This window comes from Phodopus roborovskii, unplaced genomic scaffold (genome assembly GCF_943737965.1).
Source record: "Phodopus roborovskii unplaced genomic scaffold, PHOROB, whole genome shotgun sequence".
NCBI classification, from domain to species: domain Eukaryota; kingdom Metazoa; phylum Chordata; class Mammalia; order Rodentia; family Cricetidae; genus Phodopus; species Phodopus roborovskii.
In genome coordinates, this window is record NW_026126682.1 from 833,338 (window position 1) to 846,083 (window position 12,746).

The 12,746-nt window shown below is 36.1% G+C and overlaps 1 protein-coding gene across 1 annotated transcript in view; it reads right to left on the reverse strand.

Annotated features, from left to right (window-relative positions):
* Window positions 1-265: 265 nt before the first annotated feature.
* Sema3a (semaphorin 3A) overlaps window positions 266-12,746 on the reverse strand; it is a 205,367-nt gene continuing 192,886 nt past the window's right edge. Inside the window, exons 16-17 of the mRNA XM_051174580.1 lie at window positions 5,028-5,170; window positions 266-3,645 (exon numbers count right to left, since the gene is read on the reverse strand). Of these exons, the coding sequence (XP_051030537.1) occupies window positions 3,190-3,645; window positions 5,028-5,170 (599 nt within the window). The 3' untranslated portion in view covers window positions 266-3,189. The remainder of the gene's footprint in view (window positions 3,646-5,027; window positions 5,171-12,746) is intronic.

Consider the following 12,746-nt stretch of genomic DNA (forward strand, 5'->3'; position numbering starts at 1 on the left):
GGAAATAGACCATGATGTGGAACATCATAGACTTTCATTCCCATGCTTTCTTTCCAGGTATGGCATAAAGAGGACAAATATTTAATTTAAAGGACACAAAAATTCACATAGTCACTATAAATATAGAATACAATTCACAGATGACTACAGTGAAGAAATCTGCTAGCTAATTATGCAGCTCCCTGACTCTGGCTCTCCACAGTTTCAAAGCTTAAGTTCCTCAATACCATATGTTATAGGGAACAGTAAAGACATCTGAATTCAAATATTTTGAAGAAATGTGTATTTAGCAACTGAATACATGCTAAAAAGGAATAATTTACAGCAGCAATATCATTACATTTTCTCTCCAGTTTTCTAGTTCCCATCTGAAATGCAACGATAAATACAGATATGGAACAATTTACGACCTGGCAAAAAGCATGCTTACGGAGGGGCACACACTCTGTGCCCTTTAGTAGCACATAAGCCACAGTGTCACTTGTATGGGAAATCTTGCACTTCAGGATGATGTTGAACACACTAAAATGGAGCATCTATAGAAAACGTGTATTTTACACTGTTCTTCCTCATCTTTTCAAAATTATTTACACCTCTTGGCCTAACGTGTAGGTAGCAAAAATATTAGACACATTAGACCATTATAAACCACTAACTCTACAAATAAAAGAAGCAGTAAGTGTGCATCTGCATGCATTTACACATTACAGTTGCTTTTAGCGGGGCCTGGTCTCTCCTGGTTCCGCTGTGATGTATCTGATTTTTTAGACTTTAAGACTGCTGAGGTGATATGCTTACATCACATGCATCTCTTATGCAGGTCTCACCTGGGATGACACATGCATATGCCAAAATCCATCTTAACTAGTTAGTAAGTGGGACATTCATTCTTCGTGCAAATTGCCCTCTCTCAATGTACACTGGCAGATCATGACTCTCATCAGATTTATTTATTTGTAAGTTACACCAATAGTTTTCTTTGAAAATTCAGACATGGTGATTGATAAAGACATGTCAATATATTTGTTGGTTTGTAACACTTTTAATTGAAGCCTAAACTTTTTTTCTATTGCTAGTTCATAGTGCTAAACAAAATGCATTCAGTTTTTGGAAGGCATCCATGACGCTATCATATACTTTTCATTCCTTTACTCCTTTAGTGATAAGAATTAGAAAAAAATGAGAAATGTATGTGATTATAAATAAAGGTGTTTTGGCTACAAATTTAGAACGAAATTTAACATCAAATGCTCAGATGGATAAGACACTATGGAAAGGAGGCAGTAGCTTTTATGGAGTGCTCTGTTTTCTTTGACTTAGTATTTCTGACAGTATTCTGTGTTAAAAAGTGTGATCTTCAATGAATTTATCAGTTCAGCATGCCTTTGAGGATGCACTTCCAAAAGCAACACCATGTTAGTCAAGGAACCTAAAATCAGATGTAGAATATTTTTAGGCTTTTATTTGAAAGACGTGTCAACAAATTGTTTATTGAAATAATCATGAAAACTGAAACATGAGCTTCCATCTGTGAAGTATTTCTGTGAAGCGGGAATAACAATTTACTGCAGTTGAGGTGAGAAATTAATGCGTGTTAATTAGAATCATGAGACAACTGGAGTTAAAATACCATTAATTAGCAGGAAGATGTTTACTTTGCATTCTGTGCATGCTGAAGGGCTTATGAAGGGATTCCTGAAGTGATGAGTTTAGTGCCAATGAACTGTTTTATTGCAGAACGTCTCATGCATTTTGAACTCAATGATTCTCCAGAAACCTTCTTCAAGCACAAAGGGGACTAATTATTACTTATATAGCTTTATCTTATACATTGTTCATAAAACAATGTTTTGCACTTTCTAAGTGCAGTGTGTGATCTGAAAATAGTTTATAAATTCATTCTCATTAAGATGAAAACACATATGTTCTTCATACAAATAGCTGTATCATATAGGGTGGGAAAAATGTAGTTGATTCCGAAAGACATGGTTGGGAAATGTATCACTGAGATGCTCAAAATGTCATTGACCTCTGTCTCTTTCAGAAGTCATTATATGATAAAATAATAAAATCCCCAGTGGAATGTGGATTCATAAGAGAGCCCTATGTCTCACATATCAAGCAAAGGATGAAGAGACATTTTATTAACACTTTAAGACAATGCTATTTCCATGAGATACACAGTTCTTTCTCTTGATCCTTCAGAATGCATGTAATGAATGTTTTCTTCCCTTCTGTGCTGTCTTGATTTTTTTTTGGTTGGCTAAGAACATTATGCAAATCATAGATAATACCTTTAGAAATAGGGGGTGGTGGTGAAACCTTCTATTTGTTTGATATCCTCAAAGGGGGGAAACATAATTCATATCTTGGTTTCAATAATTAACAGTTAATGGCGAGAGTATGAATCTAAAATAATATACTAACTCTTACAGAACTGAAAACAAAGTTTGAGAAAGAGGAGCACACAGTTGGAATTTTTAAAACAAATTATAAAACAAGTGTAAGACAAAAACCTACTCTAGCTTATAAAACAGCTAATTTTTACTGCATATTTGTCATGGTACATTTAAATTATAGTTTTAATAAAATACATCTTTAGATCAATGCTGCAAGAAGACATCAGTAGTAGATCAGTGTATTCCATTATTCTTCTGGGTGATGGATCGTTTACGCCTATACACTTCCACACACTATTTCACTTAGTCTTGTTTGTCCTATCTTACTCCTCCAGTATACATAGACACAATGCTGGTAGACAAAACATCCTTGAATCCAATCACGGTTTGGAATATTCATCTGCTGACTAAATCCATGCAGTTTATTTTCGACCCTTGCTTCAATAAAATGGCTTTGCTGATGCAGTTCCCCCCCTTCAACGGCAATATGGCAAGTGACATTTTTATTTCTCAGGCAAAGAAGAAAGCAAAATGAACTCTTAGAGGAAACACTAAGTTGGCTGATGTGAACATCTGTGCTCACCTGTGATCTCTGTCAGGTGTTGGTTTTCTGAAGAAAGCCTGCTGGGAAAGTTCCGCATGGACTTAATTTAAGTTGGTGGGACCCGGTTGATTTCCCACCATTGTAAACATCCACATAATGCCATGAAAATGTCCATGTGTATTGCATTTTTCCAGTTATTATCTAAGCAAGTTTGTACTTGTTTGAGGTTTTGGGAGGTGGCGCAGCTCAGACACTTCTGGGTGCCCTCTCAAATTCGTGGGTCCTCCTGTTTCTACCTTTCTTGCTCTCCTGCATGTGTTTCCACTTGTTGCTGCCCCCTTGAGAGTGGCCTGGCCTCTGTCGTCGTTGCTTTCGGTCCCTTTTCCACACTTGTTCACAGAACTCATCCATCGTGTTCAGGTTGGGGTGGTTGATAAGCTGCATGAAGTCCCTGTACCAGACCTTCTGGCTGGGCGTCATGCTGCTCGATATTTCTTTGGTCTTCGAGCCATCTCCGTCGTCATCTTTATGAAGAAGTTCTTCCAAATGCTCCGTGTCAATGACTTCCAGGGTCACCTTAAGAAGAGTTTGCATGAATCCGTGTTCCACAGCGTGACACAGGTAATTGCCTGAATCCTTCCTTTGCAGACTGCGAAGCAGGAGCCCTTGTTCTGTCCTGATGATGTGATCGCCCACTCTGATCTGGCAGGGAGAGGCACAGTAAAGCATGTAAGACCTTTCACTCTGTTTAGAAAAACTTAGACATTTGTTGAGGTGGGCTATAGAGATTAACATTTTTAAGGTAAAATGGAAAAAAAATGTTTATCTTGGGGAAAAAGCTATAGTTTGTATCAATTGTTTTTCAGATCCTTTTGAAATTTTCTACAATACCACCATTTTTATAGACTATCCTATAGTTATATAAATACTCAGGATACTTGAGGAAAGAATAAAGATACACTTAAAATTTGAAAGCAAGCATGTAAATGTGACACAAAGTCATTATTAGATAACAAACTGGGAAGAACAGGAACAAAAACCTAGAAAACAAAGTCTTAAAGGGAATTCATAATTTGTAAATATCAAAATAAAATATCAGTATTTAAGTAAACAGAAGAAAGCATATTATTTCAGGTGAATTATTTACCAATGAACAAGGTTCTGGGTGTGAGATAAAAGGATACAATGCAGGATACATCTAGCTTCTCTTTTACTTTGAATAGAGTTACAATAGAAAACTCACAAAGCACATACCCTGGTAATGAATACAACAACTTTACAGTTCTACAATGTAATTTTGTATGTTAAAACTGCTTAATATGCCAAAAAAAAAAAAAAAAAAAAAAAAACCTTACCAAACCAAACCAAAAAACCAAACAAATGCAAAACTAATGCAGTTGTCTTTAGTTTTGGGCTCACATTGAACTTGTAAAATTATTTGCGTATAATGTATTTTATAAGTGAATGAAGCATTCTGGTCACCTTTATTTAATACTTACAGTAGTTTAAAAAGCTTTGAGCTCTCTGTGTGATTTTCTCTGTATGAGTTGTTATACTTACTGGATTGTGGAAGGGGCTGTATCTATTGAAAAGGAAGTACTTCCTGAGTCTGTTTTAATAGCTAATACCAGAATTAATGGAACTCAATTTCTTCACTCTACATCAAGTAAGTACTCTTTCTTTCCCAACTTTTTCCTACTTGCAGAAGATACAGAACAAGAGAAACCAACTTTTATAGCAGAAATTCAGTAAGCAAACCCTGAAATTCCAGGGAAACTTGATTTTTTTAAAATGCATAAATGTAGGAAACATAAGTGCTTTATAACTAACCTTGGCAAGAAATAAGGACTTTAAAATATGTGCCCAAAGTGCTTCCTGGGCTGGCCTCTTACCCAGCTGCATTTGTTTCTCATACATAGCCTGTTACAAAAGCAGCTAACTCTGAGTGCTTGTCTAAAGATCTGTTGTTTGGTTCCCCGGTGTGCTGGAGTAATCAGTACCTTTCCTTCCTCCAAGGCAGCAGTACTGGGGTGAATTAACACATGTATTGGATAGAAACAATTCAGTCAACTGAAATCCTGTACCTCCTCTTTACGATCTTCATTTCGCTTCTGGAATTGCCAGTATACCAAGGCTCTCTGGGACTTTGGACTGCATTCCAAGAACGTGCTGCTGTTTTCTACCCCATAGATGATCCTCTCCTCAAGGCTGTGTCCATGGTGATTATCTGGCCAAGGATAAGAAGGTGAAATAAGAAAGTGTTAATTAGTAACTTCAGTTTTCTAAAATATTTATTTTGAAATGCAGAAGAGAAATTGTGGCCTAGATAGAAGCCATTTTCAGACTGATTAAAGATAAAGAGCAAATCAAGGATTTCAGAACACAACTATTTATCTCAATTGATTAATTATTTTGTTTTGGATTGTATACACAGAGATTCATCTATCAGCAAGGAGCATCACATGAACAGATCTGGGCATATGCAGTACAACCTTTTGCTTTGTACCCTGCCACTCCAATTCATGGAGACAGTGTGTTTCCTCTCCTATGGCTTTCAAACTGCACTTTTGCAGTTAATTTTCTGCTTTATTATTTGTTTTTCATTTGTGAAATTAATTCTACCTACCAATATTTAAATAGCACTTTACAGAAGGTGGAGTTCAGGATGTTTATACTTCCCACAACAACCCCTAAATAATTCACAAGTTTGTCCTGAAGATCAACTGGTGTGAAATGTTTGGGATGGCTCAGTAGAAACTCACATAATTACAATGCAATATGGTTTCAATTGTTCTTATTTTAAAATGACATACCCTTTGTTATTTTCCAGAGTTAGGCTGTGGACCATGGCAAAAGCACATAATAAAATGCAGCAATACAAAAATATGTTTCCTGATTAAGTTTCTATTATTTTACCCTTTTTGTAACCTCCTCCAATGTGGTAACAGTAACAAGCTCAGATCAAAAGTCTGACACAGAGAGGCTAGGTAAAACTCAGCAAGAGAACAAAACTCAGTGCTATCTTGTGTAATCCTGTTTCCATTATGACATCCTGAACAATCTGGAACTCATTAAATTAATTTAGAAAATAATAAATATATTTTCACGTGCACAGAGAGCTGACAGTGTAGACAGATGAAAAATTTCTGCTCTCTCCTTCAAATGCAACTAGGATTTTAATTTTAAAAACGTCCTCCCCCTCTCTGGCATCACTTTGACAGCTTTACTCTTGTCTTAATCAACTTACTACTTTTGTCTGTCATAAGCAATAGGATTTGCTTATGCTAGGTTTAAAGCTTTTTAAAACTGCTTCTATTCTCATCCCCGGTGTGGCCTATGCCTCCCACTACACAGCTCTCTGTGCTGCAACAGCCTTCTACCATATAATCATTCCAAATACCTCAGCCTATTTGCCTGCTTATCAATTGACCTAGGCAGAGATGAAAATCCTTCTGATCCTGTGACATATGTCCCGGCTTGTTAGATATCAATGCCCAGAAAACAGTAAAAAATAAAAATGCAATTTACAATGAAAATAAACAGCAACAATTAGTTGATTCTAACTCACATAGAATATCTCATAAGGTACACACATATATTTTCATTTGCATGTGTACGTATATGTAGACTATAAATTCTATAATGAATAGAATACCTTCCCATGAAGCCCTCTCCCCCATGTGTCTGTGCTATTCTGTAAGACATCTGTTCCCTGGACTAAGGAGAAATGAATTGCTATGTGCACTAGGGCCTGTAAAATAATAAACTTCCATGAATAACAAGAATGATATGCCATGGAAGTCAATAGTGTTTATATTAAATATATTTTTTTCTGTTAATTATTCTACATTGTAAACTTTGTTGATCAACAAATACTTAAACACTTAGGAAAATATGGTTCTTTATGTCTCAGTGTTATAACATTTGTGACACCACAGTAACAGGAAATCTCACTAAATTTCTTTTTACATCTATGTCCTCTAGGCCAAATAGTCTGATGTTGGACTCTGTAATGATCATGGACAACATTAAAGCTTCTGCAAGTACTACACATACATGATACACATATATACAGGCAGACAAAACACTCCTGCATACAAAATCAACACAAAATAGATCTAATAATATCAAAACACAATATACAAAATTCTGAAAGAACTAATCATAATCTGACTTGTTTCTTTGCCAATTAAACCAAATATTCCTTTTAGCACTGGGAAACCAACTCAGCTTTTATTTTCTATTTATAGCCTTTTCTAGTAGGGATAAAACTTTCTCAAGTAGCAAGAGAAAATCATTCTAATAAAAGGTGTCTTTTTATACATAATAAAGCAACTCTTCTTATTCTTTTTTATAGTTGTCTTACAAAATGATGTACAATTTAACAGAAATTTATATCATGTTGCTTTTAGTTCAACTTAATAATGGAACAATTTTCTTCAAGAAATACAATAGTAGTCACATTCTTATTACCTGAGTGAGAAAACAGCACCCGTTTATTTTGGGCCATGGGCTTGGTGTCTCTAGTTTGCTTTGATAACTACTCTTGCCAATACCTTAAGGACTGTTTATCCATTGAGTTGACCCCTTCTTTTTCCTCTTTCTCCAAACAGAAAGAGAAACTTCTTCGAGCTAATAAACAGCGACACCACACTTCCTGTTCTAATAACTATCAATCACAATCAGCATACAGATGTCCTCCTTATTTCTTGAGTTACAGATTCTCATATTTTGTGCTGTTAGATTGGTTCTGCATCAGCCAGAAAGATGGCAAGTCTAAATTTCCATTGCATTCAGTTGTTTCTGTTAATTTCTCTATAGTAGGACCTGTATACCATTACCAACTTCTAATCTAGGAGTAGAAGTTCTTGTAGGTAGACTTAGACAAATACCCCTACACTTCAGCATTCACATGCAATGACTTTATCATACTCACACTTGTTTCACTTTACGCTTTGTAGATGCTGTGTAAGCACTCTGAATATGATGTTTAGAAGGAAATAAAGAATCCGTTATCTGTTTTGACTTTTCTTCCCCAGCTACTTGCAAAAATGTAGGACTGCAGAGAAAACAGTGAAGCTATAATATACTAAGCTTCACTATCTCTTTTTCTCTTGCCATATCCATCGTTTTTTTTTTCTCTCATAAGCAGGAGAAATAGTATTTCCATTATTGTCTTCTCACCATACTAGATATTTTGGTTATTGTCTATTTCCATGCATGCTATTAATTTGTAAGAGCACCATACTTTAATCTCACAGAACATGTTGTGGTCAGTTATTCCATTTGAGTCAGATGTTTCACTGAAGACATACTGTTCATTCTATGTTTCCTGAAGGGCATAAAGTCTTGCATTTTCAGGATTCATATAATTTGAAATCTCCCTCTGAATCAAGCATCTGACCTGACAGCAGCTGTCTTGCAACACACATTGTTAATGGATAGTTTATTCTATCAAAGCTGTGTTGGACTAGGAAGCTGGTGGGTGCTGAGGTAGAACATAGCAACACTATACTGTGCTGCTCACTGTATTTATGCCACAGTATTCTGAGTGTGGAGCCTGCTGTCTTGCAGTGTTTTCAGTATATCCACCTTTGGGAAATATTTATTTCCTCTTTTAGAACTTTTTGAGATTCTTTTTATAACAACTGGCTAGTAAAAACAAACTCTGAGTTCCTTCTCCTCTCTTTGCTGTCTCAGAGAATGCCATCAGACAAATACATAATACGGCCATGACATCTTAGTAAATGTGACCTCACTGCATGGTGGCCCTTGTTCTTTGTGATCATTTCTCTTGAGTGCCATTTTTTTCTTTGCCTTATTTTTGCTTAAAAAAAGATTACAAACTATCTTAAATTATAAAGACTCACAGCACATATAGAATATATATGTAGTTATAACTTTTTTTGTTTTTATTATACTATATCTTGGTGACTCCATGATGAGACTTCCATGAGATGAGACTGTCAGTCATCCATGATGTAGTGATACAGCTGTATCTGAGGCTGGCACAAAACACACAGTCCTTGTGCCTCAGCCTTCCAATTGGGGTCATAGGAATATATTATCACATCTACTGTGATTCCATTGTTAACTAAGAAAAAATGTTTTAGTGTACCCTTATCATCTGTTAAGAAAATGCCATGATTTAACAACTAGCTGCCAAGTCGCAACTGGACATATTTTACGAATAGAATACTTTTTCTAGGCAGGGTTTCTCTGTGTTGCTTTGGAGCCTCTGCTGGCACTCTCTCTGTAGACCAGGCTGGCCTTGAACTCGCAGAAATCCACCTGCTTCTGCCTACTGAGTGCTGGGATTAAAGATGTGTGACACCACTGCGCTGCACCAATAGAATTTCATACAAAACCTTTTTATATAAGGAAATAAAGCAACCATTTTATAATTTAAATCTCTCTGACCATTAAACTACAACAGAAAAACCCAGAATAAATCACTATGTAATTTCCAGTAGGGCCTGGAGAGAGGACTCATAAATCAAGAGAGACTGATGTGCAGTCATTAGGACCTGGAGTTTAAATCCAGCACCACAGTGTCCTGTAGCTCCATCTGAGAATACAGTATGGGCAGGAAAACTGCTGGGGCTGTTGGCTTCCATCTCAGTGGAGGAAACATAATAATCCCTTCACCTACAACAGGAAAAGATATCGCCTCAAAAGAAGAAAGACTGGCAGGAGACACTTGGTGTCCTCTTCTCGTCCATATGTATACACATGTAAATGCTATAAATCCACTAGACAATAGATACTTGTTATGTATAACTCTTTGAAACCTAAACTAAAATAAAATTGCCAATTGTTTGTCAATGAAGAGGATTCAATCTCCATCACCACTGTTTTACTATCAATTTTATTTTAATTTAAAAAAAATAGAGATATTTCTCAGGATATTCAACATTATTAATATGCTCCCTAGGCTTCAAGGTGTTTGGCATTACACACACACACACACACACACACACACACACACACGCACGCACACACACACACACATGATATCACATATCAGCCACTTGTCACTTTTTGGACTGTCTTGGGTTAATAGATGGAGCACATTAGACAGTTTGCTTGAAATAACAGAGACTTTGGCAGCCACCTCTCTTCTGCTGTACTTACACTCTCCTGGCTTGTCTTGAGGAAGCCATAGCATAGAGACAAGAAAGAAGAACAAATGTTTGTGGAAAAGAAACCATAACAGAAGATACTTGGTAGGGCATCTGTGCACAGTACCAGTTAAAAACCATTACCAATGATATGGCTGCAATGGCTGCTGCAATAGTTTTAATTGTTCAAAAGTAAAATCCTGTGTTAAGTGTCAATACTAAGACAAATTATGCAGTGACTTTAATGTCAGTCCTATTTTCCTTTAAGCATTAAAAAGCCCCTCAGCTTCAACACATTTGAGAACTGCTTCGCTCTTTGTGACACATGTAGTCATATCATTAGCAATTATTGCTAAATTGATCATTTCACTCAGTGTGTCTGCCATAATATTAGCAGAAAGGCAATTGGGAAGTTTTACCAGATATGTGCTGAGCGACAAACCTAAATAAATACACTGAATTTAAAAGCTGAGATCTTTATAACTTTGATACCCACAGGCACAGACTCTAAGTGTAACCAATATAAAAGGGCAAAGAAATTATAGTCCTACTGTGGTAGAATATTTCATTAAAACATTAGATAGATATATTTTAACTTTAATAACCCTAAAATAATTTATTTGAGATTCAGAGGAAGCAGATACATGTGATCAAGTATATTCCATATCAAAATATTGTAATATGAAATAGTAAAGGAATAGTGGTATTTGAGATATTATATGCATAATTTTATATTTTCATGAAAACCTATGCTTGCAGTGGGCTCATGAAAAATGTACATTTCTAGGAAGAAGGCAGTCTAATACAAAAATAGTTGCAACTGTATTTTGCACTACAGCCTTTTGTTAAGAAAACTGCCATAGACATTAAGGATATAGTTATTAAACTGATATAATAAGTTCTCCTAGGTTCAACATTCTGAATAGAACAAAATAATTGAAAGTAACTAAATAATAAAATTATTTAAAAATCTGCAGTATGTTTGGATAACACAATGTTTCAATATGTTGCAGCTGCTAATGACAAGAAGTAATGTTTTTGAGGAAGCAATCTTCAATTAATCATTTCCTCTTTTAGTGGGATAATTTATGGAAATGAAATGAGACTAATAAAGCAGAAAGAATGGGAGGAAAGAAAGAAGTTAAATAAATTGCTTCCTTTTGTAACAACAGAAAGTCATGATATCCATCATTTGGCCAGAACTATCATGTTGCTTAAGGCCTTATTTAGTATTTGATTCTCTTCCAATAGCACAGAAATAGAAGGGATCACATTTCAGCTTCCCATTAATTTCATTCTCCATTTTAACCCCATAAACATTTCCCAAGATTGAAATGTGAACAAATGTAACAATCTTGGAAAATGTAATGTCGGTTCCAAGAGAGATGGATGAGGTAGGGAACCACATAGACATTCCTTCTTTGATTTCTAGTATTGGATTTTGATGTGTTTGTCCCTTGTTGAGAATTCAGTTTCACAGACAATAACTATAAAAAGCAAACACAAGTTGAAAGAGAGGCAGATACATACAAAGTAATTTTCTGCCACTTAAGATACCTAGGAAATATAGTTACTAGGCTATGTGAAGAGAAATAAATTCTAGTTGTTTTACCAGATTGTATTTGTGACGTTTTTCATCTATATTCTCTGAGAATGGTCAAGAAAAAATGAAGCACGGCCCACACATCCAGTGAAACATAAAACAGTAGCAATGTGTTCTTAAGCAATTGATCATTGCTTTTATCATCAAAATGATTTCAAGTAGATGAAAAAAATCTTAGTAACAGGAAATTACAAGGCATATCATGGATGAGGTGGATATATTTCATAGGATAATAAAAAATTAAAAATTAAAATGAAGAAAAAAATCACTGTACCATAGCCTATATATGCATTTTACATCTGCATATTTAGATGGATAGCAAGCAATTTATCAGTTGTCTATATTTGGGGAAATGTGCAGGAATCTACAAGGATGACCCCAACTAACAATCTAACTATTAGTGGAGAGGCTACTTTAAATGCCCTTCCCCGATAATGAGATTGATGACTACCTTATATGCCATCCTAGAGCCTTCATCTAGTAGCTAATGGAGGCAGAAGCAGGCACCATAGCTAAACACTGAGCCGAACTCTTGGAATCCAGTGGTAGACAGGGAGGAGTGATGAGCAAAGTGGTCAAGACCAGGCTGGAAAAACCCACAGAAATTGCAGACCTGAACAAGGGGAAGCTCATGGACTCTAGTCTGATATCTGGGAAACCAGCATAGGACAGACCCAGATTCACTGAATGTGGTATTAGTTAGGAGGACTGGGAAGTCTGTAGGGCCTCTGGTAGTGGATCAGTATTTATCCCTAGTATATGAATGGACTTTGGGAGCCCATCCCACATAGAGGGCCTAGCACATGGGGGAGGGTCTGGGCCCTGCTCCAAATGATGTGGCAGACTTTGAAGACTCCCCATGGAAGGCCTCACCTTCCCTGGGGAGCAGGATGGGAATTGGAGGGGGGTTGGTGTGTGCAACAGGGGAGAACGGGAGGGTGCAGGAACTGGGATTGATATGTAAAACAAGCTTGTTACTAATATAAATAAAAATTAAATGTGTAAAAAATATGAAATATAAATTATAGCATGTGAAACAATGGAATACCTGTAACAAGGTTTTTCAATGTTCATGGTCA